General features: G+C 45.8%; 1 protein-coding gene across 1 annotated transcript in view; it reads right to left on the bottom strand.

Annotated features, from left to right (window-relative positions):
• TGFBR1 (transforming growth factor beta receptor 1) overlaps positions 1-12,462 on the bottom strand; it is a 55,938-nt gene extending 43,476 nt beyond the window's left edge. The window contains exon 1 of the mRNA XM_070727803.1: positions 12,066-12,462. Within this exon, the coding sequence (XP_070583904.1) occupies positions 12,066-12,195 (130 nt within the window). The 5' untranslated portion in view covers positions 12,196-12,462. The remainder of the gene's footprint in view (positions 1-12,065) is intronic.
• Positions 12,463-17,239: the final 4,777 nt, after the last annotated feature.

Here is a 17,239-nt window from a genome sequence, read left to right as displayed (position 1 = left end):
ACCTTGTTGAAGTCTTGTTGACCTCTCAAGTCATCGGGAGGAATATGCTGTTGAAGTTGGCGAAGCCACAGAAGCATGGCTCTGGAGAAAAAGGAAGCTGCTGCAGAACTTTTAATGGCCCAGGAATCTGCGGTGAATCCTCTTTTGAGCATCTGTTCAATCCGCTTGTCCTCTGGGCGGAGAACCTCCTCTGCTTCGCCTGGCACGGCAGCCGCCGAGTGAAGGATCTTGATAGGTTCATCCGGTTTAGGAAAAGATAGGAGCTCCTCATAGGAAGAGGAAAGTTTGTACAACTTTTTGTCCTTGGTTGTGGGAATAAACCCAGAGGCTGGAAAATCCCACTGCTTAAGTAAGGCATCTTTAAACAATTTAGGCATAGGAATTACCTCGTTATCCTCCTGTTCCTCTGTGAAGTAAGGTAAGTTCTCCTCCGGGGGATCAGTGGATGTGGAGGCCTGTTTCTCCTGGGCCGCCAATCCCGTAGAAATTCGAGCTTTGAGGAGGAGAGATTTGAACAATTGAGAGGGAAAAATAGTAATTGGAGAAGGAACCTTTATTTGGGATTCCTCATCATCTGAGAGACCTTGAAAGGGATCCTCATCCTCTTCCATATCCTCATATTCGTCCTGAGAGGAATCTGATTCATCCTGAATAGGAGCTCTAACCATTGGGGAAGAACCCAAGGGGCGGGAGGAACGAGGAGGTGGAGGAGGTAAGGAGGGCACATTGATGGTAGAGAGTTTAGCATCAATGGCCTTGGATAACACAGAAAAAATAGATTGAAATTCAGGAGGTAAACTGGAAATATCAGCAGGAATGGCAGAGGAATCCCTGAAAGCCTGGGAGGATCCTGGCTGGGGGGAATCTTCAATAATATCTGGTTCCTCTGGACCTAATCCCCATAGGTTAGGTTGGGGTCTGTCTAGGTTTGGCTCATCCAGAGATAACACAGTGACCCCAGAAGAAGGCAAATTAGGAGCCTCTGGGGGGTCATGACTACTGAGTACTTGGGCCTGTACTTTCAAACGCTTTGCTGATTTGTCATGAAGTTTTTGTAGGGCTTGGTCCCTTCTCTTCTCAGCCCTGGTGACTTTGGTCAAGGGGCGGGCCCCTGAAGAAGAGGAGGTCGAGGCCTGGGGGATACTGGTAATCTCATCGCCTGTAGGCCTGGCCTCTCTGGGACCTTGAGTGGTGCCTCTCTTGGGAAAAGTAGCCATAGTCTGACAATTAACAGAAGACAAGGCTGAGCCAAATAAGCTGGATAATTAGGGAGAAGAATTTCAAAGACTTCCCAAGAGGAAAGGATCCTGCTCCGAGGCCTCGGAGCTGCTGAGACTTGAGGGCAATCTGGGCAAACCCAGAGTTCATGTCCCCAAATACAGCGTGGCCAGCCTCCCTAAACTTTAATTAAAGTAACCAAGGCACTCTGGTTGGAGGCTTAGCCGGTGGAGAATTAAGCCTGAGCGTCCCAAAGCCCACTCCGGGATCCAAGCGGTGGACTGAGGCCTACGCGGCTGGCAGAAGGCCAACACGAGAGGCCTAAATTTAAAAAGGGCGCGAAGGCCTTCGCGCCGAAAAATCGCTCCGTAAAAGAATTCTTAAAGGGGAAGCGATCGACTAAGTCCAGGAGACTAGAAACAAGCGTCTCACTCCGCAGGAGGAATTTCTTAAGCCCTTTAACAACAATACTATAATAAATCAATGAAGCAATACTTGCACCAAGACCTCCAGGCCAAAGGATTAAAGGAATCCACAAGCGGCAGCGGGGATCGTAAACGGCAAAACAGCCGGGGGGAAACGAAACCGCAACTTCTCCCAAGGAAAAAAAGCCGAGCCACACACGGCTGGCGCTATTAGTGCAAGTAAACAAATAAGGATAAACAATTCTTACTACTTTTGAAGGAAAGATCGAAGGGAAGGTGTTAGAATGTTGAACGAGCTATCACAATACAACCGCAGGATATGCGAACTGAGCGAATTCTGGGGAAGGGGCGGATCCAGCAAGCTTTTTTAACACTAGGCTCAGTTCCACCGGATTGGACATGAGCAACCCATGTGACTGCTGGACCCGCTCCTTCAGTACGGAGAAACAACCAGCAAAACCAAAAACACAACTATTAATAAATCCATGTTTTAAAATCTTCATTTCTTAAATATTTATCACAGTATTATAGTAATCTAATAATACTATGAAAATCTATCTGAATACCAATGCATCAATTAATATATTTCCATATTTACTTTTCTATAATTTCATTCAATATTTCCAAGCTCAATTAATTTTCAGGCACTTAGCATTTACTATCATTAACTTTCATCAATCTTCTACATTTCCAAGTATATTTTAAATTCATAATGCAAAGTCACAAAATCATACAGTACATATCATAAACCCCTTATTTATCTTATGTATCTTCCATTAATTTTACCTGTGTAAGTCTATATAATTCTAAAATTCTAATCCAATTTTATGAATTAATACATCCTAATATTAAACAACATATAAAAATATTCTTCCACCAGTCATGCTACCTTAGGAATGGGAGTTGAAGTCCACAAGTCTTAAACTTGCCAGGTTTGAAGACCCTGCACTCTTAACCCCTAACTCAGGGGTCTTGAAACTTGAAAGCTTTATGTTCAAAACAAGTCCAAAATAAAGCAAACAAAAGAAGGCTCTACAATCAGCCTCTCCACAAGGTAGCCAGAAAATTATTTATTTCCTAAATTACAGCAGGATGGTAGCCACATCTTTCTTGGGGAAGGGGGTCATTCCAGAGGCTTATGTTGCACAGAGCAATTTGCATATGTGAAAAGTTCGGTTGTAGATCTTTCAACAGCATAATATATCCAATCTTGTTTAGATAAGTTGGATGGAGAGGTAGGATAATCATCAAAAATGTTAAATGAATAACAGCACTGTTTTATTAGATTCCAAAACTGCTCAGCTCTAAAATGACTCAGAGCAACTTATAATAAACATAGAAATCAAATTCCTGATGTACAAAATTGACAGATTTTTTGAAAACTTGTTATAAGTTGTTGGTTGATGAAGTATAATTTCTCTCCTAGCATTTGTACATTAGTACAATTGTGTTTTCAATCGTTTGTAAAATACAGCATAGAATAAACTCTTCAAGAGAATTGCAGTCTGCTGAAATATAAGCAAAAAGGCTTAAAAGTCAGCCTTTGAAGCCAAAAGACTTCAATTATCAAAATCAGGTCTCCATCTGTGTTCCTCTGCACTGTGAAGCATCTCTTTTAAGATTTGCACAGCTCTAGTAAGAATTGTTATATGTCCAATAAGGAAATGTAGTGACAGAATTTAAAGCCCATGACTGTAGTTACCTCTGTAAAAACACGAAACTTAAGAAATCTATTGGAACTAAACCAGTTCTTTTAACTAACCAAAGAGTACATTGAATGAACACTTCCATTCTTTAAACACAAGTAGCTAAATGAGGAATTCAAATCATCTTAGAAGGGAATCTCACTTCAACCTGTAGTTTACAAATATTCAGAAAGGGAGGGGTTTCTTTTTCAAGCTTTCAATAAACAGGAACGAGTAACATTGCTTTTCTGAATGTGTTCTGCGGCTGGATGAGGACCCTCTCTTCCATTCACAGGGCACAAATGAAAGGAGAGCTACAAGAACAAAGCATTAATTGCTCTGAAGCGCGTCACTAAACCTAAGGAGGAGGTCGACAAAAAAAAGATCTCCAGTTAAAAGTCTGGCATTCCGAAATCATTACCTGACATTCCGGAACTAACCAACCCCTATTTATTTGAAGCAGGCTTGCTCTCCGCAGCGTCCCTGCGTTGGTGGCTTCGGCCCCCTGGTCACCTTCACAGCTGGTGGCAGGGGCACTCCGAAGACCACGCTGCTGTAACTCTAAGGCAGGAGCGGGGAGGGGCGGGCAAGAGGAGACAGCGACGGCAGAACTGCCTAGGAGGCCGTTCTCCTCTGCTGCAGTGGGACCTCCAAGACCTTTCCCCCAGAGCTTGGGCTGCGCACATAAGGAGAACACTCACCTGGCTTGGCTGAGGCAGGGGTGGACAGGTCCGAGGACGCTCGGAGCAAAACCGCCTCATCCAAGCTGGGCAAGCAGCTGTGGGAGACGCCAGTCAGGTGCAGCCTCTACCGGGCTGAAGCGCTCCCTGTTCTTTCTTTCTCTTCACTTCTCTCTCTCTCTACTTCTCCGGCGGGCACTGCCTCTGCGCCATCCCCTTGGCTTTGCCTCCCGCTGCTGCCGCGCAACTCATCTCAGTAGAAGCCTTGACGCTTGAGAGCAGACTCGGGGCTCTCGGCATCAGCGCCAACCACAGTGCCATTGCTGAGGAAAGCGGCACACGAAAGCGGCGTGTTTGAAAAGCATGCCACTTTCCCGGGCAGCCGGCTTTGCTTGTGGGCACAGGGCTTTGCTGGCCAGCATGGCGGCGGGGGAGGAGGTAGAGTTCAGGGCTGAGTAGGCCAAGCCCGGGCCCATTGCCCCCAGCTCCAGGGGGCAGCCTCCAGTGTGGCGGTGGGGGAGGCCAACGCCTCCTCCGACGCCGCACAGGTGGGTATCAGAGCCAGGGCAGCCTCAGGCCTGGCCGCCGACGCCAAGGCGGGGAGGCGAGGGAAAGGTCCTCTGCGCTGGAATTTAAAATTCCTATGTTAAGTGCTAAAAACCAGCGCGCTATGGCGCGCTGCACACCTTAGAGGAAACATTGCCCCAGGGTAATGGATGGACAGATGGAATTGTCTTTGGAGGGCAAAACCCACAGCCACTCTGTCTTGTCAGCGTTGAGTTTGAACCTGTTGACACATATCCAGACCCTAACAGCCTCCAGGCACCGGGCACATCATTTCCACTGCTTCGCTGACTGTACATGAGGTGGAGATGTACAACTGGGTATCATCAGTGTACTGATGATACCTCACCTCATGCCCTTGGATGATTTCACACAGCGGTTTCATGTAGATATTGAATAGTAGGGGGAGAAGACCGACCCCTGAGGTACCTCACAAGGGAGAGACCTAGAGGTCGACCTCTGACCCCCCACTAACACCGACTGCGACCAACTGGAGAGGTAGGAGGAGAACCACTGCAGAACAGTGCCTCCCACTCCCAACCCTTCCAGCCGGCACAGAAGGATACCATGGTTGATGGTATCGAAAGCCACTGAGAGATCAAGAAGCACTAGGACAGAAGACAAGCCCCTGTCCCAGAGATCATCCATCAGCGCGACCAAAGCAGTTTCCGTGCTGTAACCGGACTTGAATCCTGACTGTTGAGGGCCTAAATAATTGGCTTCTTCCAAGGACCGCTGGAGCTGGAGCAACACCTCCTTCTCAACAATCTTCCCCATAAAGGGAAGGTTGGAGAGTGAACGATAGTTGTTGAGAACGTCTGAGCCCAGGGAAGGCTTCTTGAGGAGGGGGCACACGAAAGCCTCCTTGTAGGGAGCAGGAAAGGACCCCCTCCCCAAAGAAGCATTGACAATCTCCTGGATTCAGCTCCATGTCACCTCCCTGCTGGCCGAAACCAACCAGTATCCAGTAAACAGGTGGCGGAACTCAGAGCTCCAATGGCCTTGTCCACTTCATCAAGTGTCACCAGGCCAAACTCCTCCCAGACAGATGGACAATGACAAGCCCCAGTCACCTTAACTGACTTGTTGTCAGCCGACTCTGTTATCCAATTGGAGTCAAGGTCCATCCGAATCTGAGCGATTTTATCAGCGAAAAATTTGTTAAAGTCCTTGGCACTAGCCTGCAAGGGCTCCCCAACTCCCCCAAGTAAGAAGGGAGTGAGTTACCCTAAACAAAGTGTCCGGCCAGGATTCCGCTGATGCAATCAAGGCGGCATGATACGTGCATCTTGCCGCCTTGAGCGCCACTTTGTAAGTCTTAATACGAGCTCTTACAGATTCAGATTTACTTTTCTTCCAGACATCTCTTCTGGCGTTTCAACACCCGGAGTTCCTCGGTGAACCAAGGAGCTCTCCGGCGTCTAGTGCCAGAGAGAGGTCACAACGGCGCAATCTGGTCAAGAGCCTCTGTCGCAGCCTTGTTCCAGGCCACGGCAAGAGACTCTGCCAAACTGTGGATAAGTGAATCTGGTAAAACCCCAAGCGCCCTCTGAAAGCCCTCTGGGTCCATCAGGCCCCTGGGGCGGAACCACGTAGTCAGTTCCGCCTCCCTGTGGGGGAGGATTGTAGCCTTGAAGTAATCCGTAGCAGAAAATGGTCTGGCTATGACAAAAGCAAAACATTTAAGCCCCTTAGTGTCAGACCATCACTCAGCTGCTCCGAGAGAAATATCATGTCGGGTGCATGCCCCCGCTCATCAGTCGGACCCTCAACTACTTTGGTCAGGTCCATGGCTGTCATGGTGGCCAGGAACTCCTGTGCTAGCCCAGAGGATTCACCGAGCGATGGTAGATTCATGTCCCCCAAGACAGTAAGCCTGGGGAACTCCACTGTGCTGCTCGAGGCTACCTCCTCGAGCAGCACAGGCAAGGCTGTTGACACGCAGCTGGGAGGCAGATACGTGAGCAACAAGCCCACCTGAACCCCTAGGTCTAACTTCACAAAGAGGGACTCACAACTCCCAATATCAGGAGCAGCGAGTCTGTGCAGGCTAATAGTCTCCTTGGCTATAATAGCCATTCTTCCCCCCCCCCCCTTCCCTGGGGTCATGACTGATGCCATACCTGAAACCCGGCTGGGCATATTTCAGAGAGAAACTCTTCCCTCTGGGCCAAGCCAGGTTTCAGTCACACATACCAGGTCGGCCTCCTCCTCCAGGATAAGAAGAGCCTTATTCACAACCAGCCTGGCATTGAGCAGCAGCAGCCTGAGTCCAGGGCCGGGATTACAACTTATCACCAGAGCCCTGGGCTGAGTCCATCAGTCCAAAACATGGGATCACTTCCAAGCAGCGTTCCCTCGTTCCCCTAAAATGGCCTGCCCCACATCTTCCATCATATCTGCTTCTCCCCAGCAGCACTGGAATTTTTTGGCTCTCTTCCACCCTCCTGCCTCTATGTCATCAGGCAAGCTAACCCAATCATTCATTCCATTCATCTCATACATATCTTACATCCGATCCCAAACATCCATCACTAAAATTACTCCCCATAAACTAAAAGAATATAAAAATTTAAAAAGGTTAACTGGTCAATTATAAATTAATTAGATTTGTTGTTGTGTTGCCTTTGTATCTTGTGAGCCGCCCCAAGTCTTCGGAGAAGGGCAGCATACAAATCTAATAAATAATAATAATAATAATAATAATAATAGCCTTATTTATCTTTAATTGTTCAAGTTCTTCTAAGACATCGACCTCTGAGATCACTGGAACTGAATCCCTACAGCTGGAAGGAATGCTATGTTTATCCATAGTATTATATTGTAAGCTGTCTTCTGAGAAAACTGAAGAGAAATAACTATTCAAATGGTCAGCAACCTCCTTATTCCCATCAATGTATGTATTATCCCCAGTACAAAGCTTTGTGATGCTGCAGTTTTTCTTCTTCCTATCACTAATATATCTGAAGAAGGTTTTATCCCCCTTCTTTACAGATTTGGCAATTTCTTCCTCTTTTGAGGCTTTAGCAGCATATATTATCTGTTTTGCCTCCTGTCTCATTTTATACATCTCTCTGTCAGCTATACTTCCAGACTCTTTATACTTCCTATAGGCAGACTTTTTTTTCATTGACTATACATCATTGCTAAACCATAGCAGTTTCTTCTTCGTTTTACCTTTAGTTATTTGCCTTACATACAGTCCAGTGGCTTTTAAGATGGCCTTTTTTAATACAGTCCACTGGGCACTCGCTCTTGCCATTTTATCCCTCCCCTTTAATTCATTATTTAAATATTTCCCCATTTCATTGAAATTTGTTTTTCTGAAATCCAATACAATCAGTTTTTACATCAAACCGCAAACAAATAGGGTCACTGCAACCTAAATTTCGTTTATTCATTTATTCATTCATTCGACTTCTATGCCGCCCAATCCCGAAGGACTTAGGGTGGTTTACAAAATAATAATACAAATACAAAAGATACAAAGCAATAAAAGAAGTCAAATATAGTATCTAAAACTAACCCCATGATAAATGTTACAAGATGCAAGAATTGTGGGGCTTTGGCCTTCCCAATTGGGAATTGTATTACCAAGTATATCAGAGAATGGATCTTATTGCATAATAAGAGACTCTTAGATTTAGAGGAATATGATGGGATGGCATGCACTTATTTGGTATGGAAAGAATAAAATACATAGCTACTTCCAGAGGCATGCAGTTAGAAAATCACTATACAGTGGTACCTCTGCTTATGAACTTAATTTGTTCCGTGACCAGGTTCTTAAGTAGAAAAATTTGTAAGCAGCAACAATTTTTCCCATAGGAATCAATGTAAAAGCAAATAATACATGGATTGGGGAAACCATAGGGAGGGTGGATGCCCTGTTTCCTCCCAGGAGATTCCCAGAGGGGCCCCACAGAGGCTTCTCCCTGCCTTTTCCGGTTATAGTTTTGGAGATGGAAAATGGTTCTTGAGAAGAGGTAAAAAAAATCTTGAAAATCCGGTTCTTATCTAGAAAAAATAAAATCTAAACATTATTTGAGTGTCCCACTGTGGATATCTAAGCTTTATCACACCCAAGTTGAGTTAATTGGGATTATATCTCAAGGTATAAGGACATTTGAACAAAGAATGATGAATTAAAATCTGCACGAACTTTAGAAAAACAGGGAATACAAATGGATTGGTTCATGAGATTGCAGTTACAATCAAGATTTGAAGCAGAAGGTATCAACCTAGAAGTGACTGAACTAGATGAAATTCTACTAGGGAAAAATGAAAAACTGATAAAAAGCTATATGATTATTTATTTTAATGTCGATCTAGAATTTGAACAGGTGAAAGAGACAACGATAAAATGGATGAGACACATTGGGCACACAACAGAACTGGAAAAATGGCAGCAACTTTGGGAAAGGAACTATAAAATGACTATGGCTACTGCTTATAAAGAGAATCTGTATAAAATGTCTTATAGGTGGCATATATCATCAGAAAGAATAGGAAAAATGTTTAAAGATAAATCTATGGAATGTTAGAAATATACCGTATTTTTCGCTCTATAAGACGCACAGACGCACCTAGATTTTAGAGGAGGAAAATAGAAGAAAAATATTTTGAGCCAAAAAGTAGGCTAAAATATTTAGTACAATAACACTGCCCTAGGGGAATTGGGAAAATATACAAACAAGCAACATCTCACTTGGATCATTTTGATGTTAAATATAATTGACTTTCTACTAAAGCTCAGATACAAGGGTAAATAATAACTTGTATGACAATGCCAGGCAGCATCTTACATAAAGTAGCTAGCAGCTATCACTGTTAAAAGAGAATTTAATGAGTTTCAATCTCCTCCTCCAAGTCGCGGCGCGCTCTTCCACGGAGGCGGCGCTCGAAACCCGCCACCGGCCCCGGAACGGAATGTCTCCCCTGCAGCCCCGGCTGTCCAGGAGGGCGCCCGGTCGGACGCAGCGCGGGCCCACGCACCGTGCGGCAGCGGGAGCGAGCAAGCAAGCAGGCGGGCAGGCGGACGGGCGGGGGGGGGTTGTCCTGCAGTCCCAGAGGCGCTCGCGGGGCAGAGCATCATCCCGGGCGAGCCGCTCCGCCCGAGCCACACGGCAGCTGCCCGCCGCGCAGGAGAGAGCCAGCGGGGCGAGCAGGCAGCAACCGCCGCTCCCGATGCACTCCGGAGCCCCGCCGGCGAGGAGGGCGGCTGGCACGGGTCATCCTCTGCCCACCGCCGCCTGGAGTGCTGGTGGGAACAAAGAGGGACCGGTGGGTGGGGGCGGGTGGGCAGGAGTGAACCGTGGCGCCAGCGACCCCACTCGCTCAGCGCCGCAACGGTCTCGGAGGGGCGACTTCTCCGGCGCGGGGCGGGGGCGCTTCTACTCGGCCTGCTCCTGCCACTCTGCGGGCGAGGAAGAGGTCGGCGGCGGCTGCTCTCCGGGGCGAAGGCCCCGTCGGCGAGGAGGGCGGCTGGCACGGGTCATCCCCCGCCCGCCGCCGCCTGGAGTGCTGGTGGGAAAAAAGAGGGACCGGTGGGTGGGGGCGGGTGGGCAGGAGTGAACCGTGGCGCCAGCGATCCCACTCGCTCAGCACCGCAACGGGCCGCGGGTGGGCGAGCTTCGCCCCTGCCACATCTGCCCGGAACGTCGGGCTCGGAGGGGCGACTTCTCCGGCGCGGGGCAAGGGCGCTTCTGCTCGGCCTGCTCCTGCCACTCCGTGGGCGAGGAAGAGGTCGGCGGCAGCTGCTCTCCGGGGCGAAGGCGCTTTTTGAGCTTGCGCCTCCCCCCCCCCCGCCTGCCTCTTCGCTCCATAAGACGCGGCTGATTTTTCATCCTACTTTGGGAGGAAAAAAACTGCGTCTTATGGAGCGAAAAATACGGTAAGTAAATTCCAGATTCTTTTTATCATGTATGGTAGACTTGCACTGAAACTAGAAAATACTAGATTATGATTAAAGCATGTTCAGAAGAAATGTTGGACCAAAAACTAGAGTTAAAGGCAGAGAGTTTCCTATTGAGAATATTGTTAGAGAAATTCAAAAAAAGATGAAATTAATTTGATTATACATGAGGTGACTTCTGACCGAATAACATATGGCCAAAAGTGGAAGTTGAAAGCAGTTCCGATGGAAGAAGTGCTAAAGAAGATACTAGATTGATTGCACAGAAATAAATAAATTGACAATGAAGATTAAAGATAAAGAAGATTCTCAATAGTATTATAAAATATGGGTGAAATTTTGTGTGGTTGGATAACAAATTCAATTAGAAAAGAGATTGAGTAAAAGTTAAAAAGAAAAAAGGGAGGATAAGAAGTTTTATTATTAACCCAGGTGACAAGAATAGTAGGGAGGCAGCACTGATAAAGATTATACAGCTAAAATAAATTCTAATGTCAGATTGAAAATAATAACATAATAATAAAAGCTTTGGCAAGATTGTAAGAATGCAAAAAGAAACCGCCAGTCTATTTCAATGAACAATTGTTAGAATTAGAGATATTTCACTCAGGGAAGGGTAAAGAAAGGAGAGGAGGTAGGAAGATAGGAGGAGAGAGGATGGAGAGGGTAGAGAAGGAAGGGGGAGAGAAAGTTAAAGAAAGTGGATGGGAGAGGAGAAGGAGGGTCCAGCGAAAAGATAATGGAAGTTCAGATTGGCAGACACAGATAATAATGATTTAGATCGAAGCCAAAGCAAGGTATTTTTGGTGTTTTTTATTATAATTTGTTTGTGATGATGTAAACATTTGATGTATAGAGGAGAAAAAAAACTTAAGGAAAAAAAACATTGCAAGAAGCTGAAGGCAATTTTTGATTGCAGATATCTAACAACCTTGACAGTAAATTGATAAAGAAATTCTCAAACTCAGACTAATTCCCATAGTTGGTCCTCAGATAGGAAGTACGTCTATATTAATAAACAAATACCATCTGCCCTATCCTGAAAGACTAAGAGAAGATTACAGGGAGGAATTCGGGGCTCTCTTTGCCTGCACAAGATTTATTTCAAATGGTAGAGTTTCTACGAAGATAACAGCAATATTCCATGCTTAATTGCAAAAACACAAAACACTGATACAATGCATAGCGTCCAGAAAAGGAGCATTCTAAATGTTTATTTTATGGGATTCATTTTCTAAGAAAACGGAGAGGGCGAGCTCTAGTCGATGACCTTTTGTTTGCTCGCCTGCTTCAGGCAGAGAATGAAATGATAGAACGAAAAGACTATATAATTCCATCCGTTACAATTATGTTTAAAGAAAGCCGCTAAATTGCTTTGAGCAGCTATTGTTCATTCTGCCGCCGTAGCGGTTCCTCGTCGATGAAATCCGCATTCCCTCTATCGACCATCTCGTAACAGTGTTCCCCGACGCTCTTAGTCCTGGGGAGCTGCGGAAGCGCCATGTTCCTTAAAGGGGACATACTGGACCGGCCCAGTTGCTCCCAACCCGGCTCATTTTAAGTATCATACCCGACTCACCCGTTGCTGCTTCAGGAAGAAGGAAAAGCAGCAATCCAGTTGCAGTTGTCATCGTCAAAGCAACTGAACAGCAAAAACTTGCAAGAAAGGCCTGTAACAGCCTCCGAAAAGAAACTGCTAGCGCCGCCATTGTCCCGTCCAAATACCACAACCTTCTCCGCCCCTCGCAAGCAGCTCATAGAAACAAACACAACCCTCTCGCGCCGCATCCAAAACCCTCCCACTTTTTCAGAACCTCCCTCCTGTGCGACAGATAGGATAGTAATCATTTTTTCTTGCCAGACAGTGACTAATACAAAACAATTTAACTAGAAAGTAAGGTCGTTTGATGATTGGGCAATTTCGTCACGAGGCTCCGACCACATTTCACCCATCTTCTTCTTTTCTTGCTTATAGCAGAAAAAAAAAGTACAAAATGAACCAAGTTTGACGTAAGAGAAGAAGGCCTAAATGAAATATTTAATTGCAACGTGGGCGTTCTTGCTCCAGAAAAAGGAACATTACATTAAGGAAAGTTTGTAAAGAAGAGCTCTATAGTGCTATTCTCCTGTTTTTTGTTATTCCATTAAAGCCATAAGCAATTTATCACAACAACTATTTTATTAAGTGATCAGAGATCCATTAAAACGACGAGGTCGAATGCCATGGTTTTCAATGAAGCAGGACAAAAAAATATTATTAAAGCTGTAAAAAAATTAAAGGATTAATAAAAAGGTGATCAAATTAAAAATATCTAAAATCTATACCTAAAAAGGTATAAATAATCTAGGAAATAAACAGGAAAAGAATCAAGGGTAACAATTTTTGTATTCTACGCTGCCAAAAGTCATTGATTGAGATGAGTGACTATAGAAATTAAATAAACTTAAGGAAAACAAAACAATTGCAACAGCAAAGCTGCATAAGACAGCAATAAAAGTTAAAAATGTACCTACTGTATATCTAAAGCAAGTTAACCAAATCACCAGCCACAAGTGGCACGCAGAGCCATATCTGCTGGCATGCGAGCTGTTGCCCTAGCTTAGCTCAAACATGCATGTGAGTGCCGGCCAGCTGATTTTTGGCATGCACAGAGGCTCTGGGAAGGCATTTTTGGCTTCCAGAGAGTCTCCAGGAGGATGGTGGAGGGCATTTTTAGTCTGCCCCAGCTCCTGGGAAGCCTTTGGAGCCTGGGGAGTGTGAAACACGAGCCTACTAGGCCCACCAGCAGTTGGGAAACAAGCCATTTGCAGCCTCCAGGGGGTGGGGGAAGCTGTTTTCACCTTTCCCAGACATTGATTTATTGATTGTATGGAACAAGAAAAAGGCTTTATATCCTTCTGTTTGTGTGTTCCAATCACGAGTTCCATCCCATGAAATTTCAAAATAGCTACAATGTCATACTTTCCCTCAGATATTAGGATTTTTTTTTTTTGGAAAAAGTTTTTTTTTCTCTTCTACATCCATAACATTTAAAAAAAAGGAATACATCACATATACCTTCAATAAGAATCAATTTAATATTGCTTAATTACATATCTGTTACTCACGGTATATGTTATTAATCTCCTACTACCTCTTTTGTCTAGTTTCACCACCTGGTTTACACCTTTTGCTTCATACTCCCAATTGGTTTTAATTTTTAATACTGTTCTTTACATCCTCTACTAATTATTCTCTCTTGCTTAATCATTATTCATTATTCTATATCTTTCTCTTTTATGCTTCAATATAACAAGTCCAAATTTGTATCAAATTATAATGAAATTAATTTTTTTCAAATTATTTCTTTATATAATTAATTAATTTTGAGTAGATATATTAAATTTAATTCTTAAATAAGATTAATCTATCTCAATGCCAATGTGATTATCATCATCAACTACTGATCATTTAAAATCCAAAATTCCAGGTGAAGGGGTGGGGTCTATGACCACGGCAGCACAAGGCTGCCCTCGCTCCTCTGAGGGTAGCCCCAAATTCCCACCGTCTGGGGATCTTGGTTCTGCTGAACCAGGCCGGGTCCTTCCCGGAGGGGAAATGATGTAGGGGACGCTATCGGGGGTCTGGTCTGGGGTCAGCACACCCCGCCAGATGAACCGGCCTGGTCTCGCACCGGCAGTGGCGTGAAGTCGGCTAGGCTGCTATGCCTGTGCTGGCACCAGCCATGGAAGACAAGGCAACGCAATGCAGGAGATTGAAGAAGAGCGGTAACATCTAGGAAGAGGAAAAAACTTTAAGCATAAGCACTTTCAGATCACAGGGGCCAGAAAAATTGCTCCTGGCTGGGACCTGAGACCTAGTGAGAGAAGGCGAGAAAGGTAGTGCTTTTTAAGACATTTTCTATTTCTTGAATTCAAAGAGCTCGGGCAGATATTACTGGCTGGTAAGAAGGAGAAAGGCAAGAAAGGGACAATTTTATTGGCAGTTTGAGTTCAAGCACAGACCACTCACAGGTTAGGCTGGGGCGGGACTAGACTGGGAAGGATAAAAAAGGAGGGAAAAGACATTTTAAATCGCACTTTCAGATCACAGAGGCCAGAAAAACTGCTCCTGGCTGGGACCTGAGACCTAGTGAGAGACGGAGGAGAGAACCAAAACCAGCAAAGTTTGGAAGCTATAGGGGTTGTTGATTTTCTTGCTAAGTACTTGTATTTCAATAAATTGTTAAGATGTCTGACTTGGTGCAGTGTAACACTTGTTTGGCTGTTGTGTTCCGTAATACCTTGTGGAACTTGGGGTGCTGCCCTCTTTGCATAAGGACATCTAGTTTATATGGTGAGATATGTAGATTGCAGTCCTTAGTTTGTAGCTTGCAGTCAGAAGTGGAAAGATTGTCCCAGCCATGTGCTGTAGTGCAGCCATGTGTGCAGCCTCCACTTCCACAGCGCCCTCCGAGGAGGAGGGCTGTGTGGACAACTGTCGGTTCAGGAAGATTACATGCAGTGGAGCAAAAACATAGCAATTTTGGTCTCTCTGTATCGAATTCCTATAATGTTCATGCGGATTTAAATGGTAAGGATGTTGTAGATATTAGCGAGGCCCCTCAGGCAGAGAATGAAGGGATGTTCCAAGGGGAAGCTGTTGTAAGTGAGGTGCATAGTGTCACCAAACCATCAAGTGCAGTTAGTAGAAATAAAAAGAGGACACATTTTCTTGTGGGTGACTCGACTGTTAGAGGTGTTGATTTGGGACAGAGTAAGGATGTGGTGAAGCTGATGAGGTGTCTCCCAGGGGCCACCGCCAGCAGGGACAGGAGGCGGATTACAAATATTGTCAAGGCTGTGAGTAAAGGTAATAACATTGATGTGGTGGTGCATTTTGGCACAAATGATTTGTCCCAAAGAAATATTAATGTAGTAAAAAGAGATTTCCAATGTCTAAGCGTGGAGCTGGACGGAATAACTGATTCAATGACTTTCTCAGAAGTGTTATCGGTTTGTGGTCAGGAGGATAAAACAACTTGTATCAGAGAGTTTAATGTGTGGTTAAGGCAGTGGTGTAAAGCTGAAGGTTTTGGCTATGTAAGTCATGATGTCAGTAGGTGGTCTAATAGGGAGTTATTTAAGACAGATGGTTTGCATCCATCATACAGAGCTATCCAGGTGCTCGGTGAGGAGTTCAGAACTTTTTTGGACAGGCATTTAAACTAGGTAAAAGGGACAGAGATATAACTGATGTGGATGATTTTTGTCCCTGACCAATGAGGATAAATCAGTTTCTGGAAGCTTATGAAATGGGAGCCATAAATAAAATAGATGTAGTTGTTGATGATAAGGGGCAAACGAATAATGAAAATAATGTTCTTTGGGTAATGTGCACGAATGCTCGAAGCTTGAGCAACAAGCTCTGTGAGTTAATGGCCATAATATCTAGACATAATTTGGATCTGGTTGCCATAACTGAGACATGGTTTAAGGATTCTAATGAATGGGAAATATCCATACCAGGATATACATTGCATAGGAAGGATAGAATAGAGAGAAGGAGAGGTGGAGTAGCCATTTATGTTAAGGAAAATCTAAAAACAACACTAATTCAAAATACATGTAAAGATCTGAAGACTCTCTGAGTTTGCATGCAAAATAAATAAAGCCTCCAGGGCAATCTGAGGAATATGACAACAAGATGGTGGATGAAATTACCCAAATAACAGTAAAGGGAGATATTGTGGTTATGGGCATAGTTCTCTCTAAGCTGCGCAGTGAGCTGGGGTGCGGGCAAATTCCAAGGACGGCGCACCCTATTTCAAGCTAGCACACAGGAGCCCGCACCGTTTCTCCCCGCCCGACAGCTGATCCGCCACTCCCAAGCTGTGAGCGGGGGAGAAAGCCCCAGCTTCTCTGGCTCTGGTAGGCTGCAGTCGCGTGTGCCCACCTCCCCTGCAACCTCAGAAGAAAGCAGAACATGGCCTCCTTCCCTGCCAAGCATCATGGCCGCAGAGGAGACGTGGAAACTTTTACAAACATTGGAGGCCGGCTTGGCTCCTACCGCGGCGGTGGCTACAGCTGTGGTGGAGGCTGCGGCTTCTCCTATCCCTCCTCCTCCTCCGTCCTGCTGTGCTTCTCAGCCGAGCAGGTCTCGCGCGGCTCCTGCTCCTTGTCCCATCACCTGGGTCCCGGCGCCTCTGCCTGAGTGTCGTCCTGTGGCTGGTCTTGGGCTTCACAGTCGCTTCCTGGTTCCCTCTCCTCCCACCGCCTGTGTCTACCGCCATCGTCTCCCACCAAGCCGGCAGCCGTTGCCGTGGATTCCTTGAGTGGGAGCTGCCGCTTCCCTCCGGCCAGCCCAGCCACGCTGCCATAGAAAGCGCAGAGGTTATTGCCACCGCTTCTGCCTCCACTCAGGGAGCCATCGTGGTCACCGCGCCTTTTCCTCTCGTTCAGCTCAACCACGGTGGCTCCCTGAGGGGAGGCAGAGGCGGCGGCAATAACCTCTGCGCTTTCTATGGCCGTGTGGCTGGGCTGCCCGGAGGGAAGCGGCAGCTCCGGCCCAAGGAAGGAGGCTCTGGTGGTAGATACAGGCAGTGGGAGGAGAGGGAACCAGGAAGCAACCTTGAAGCCCAAGACCAGCCACAGGATGACACTCAGCCAGGGGCGTTGGGACCACGCAGCCATGGTGGGAGCAACCACAGGATGGGGTGGCACCATGAGAAAGAGAGAGGGTTCTGTCCCGCGAGGAGACGTCCACTGAGCTGC

The sequence above is a fragment of the Erythrolamprus reginae genome, chromosome Z, assembly GCF_031021105.1.
Source record: "Erythrolamprus reginae isolate rEryReg1 chromosome Z, rEryReg1.hap1, whole genome shotgun sequence".
In the NCBI taxonomy this organism is placed as follows: domain Eukaryota; kingdom Metazoa; phylum Chordata; class Lepidosauria; order Squamata; family Dipsadidae; genus Erythrolamprus; species Erythrolamprus reginae.
The sequence above is the reverse complement of the archived record's forward strand: the minus strand, read 5'-3'. Positions and strand labels throughout refer to the sequence as shown.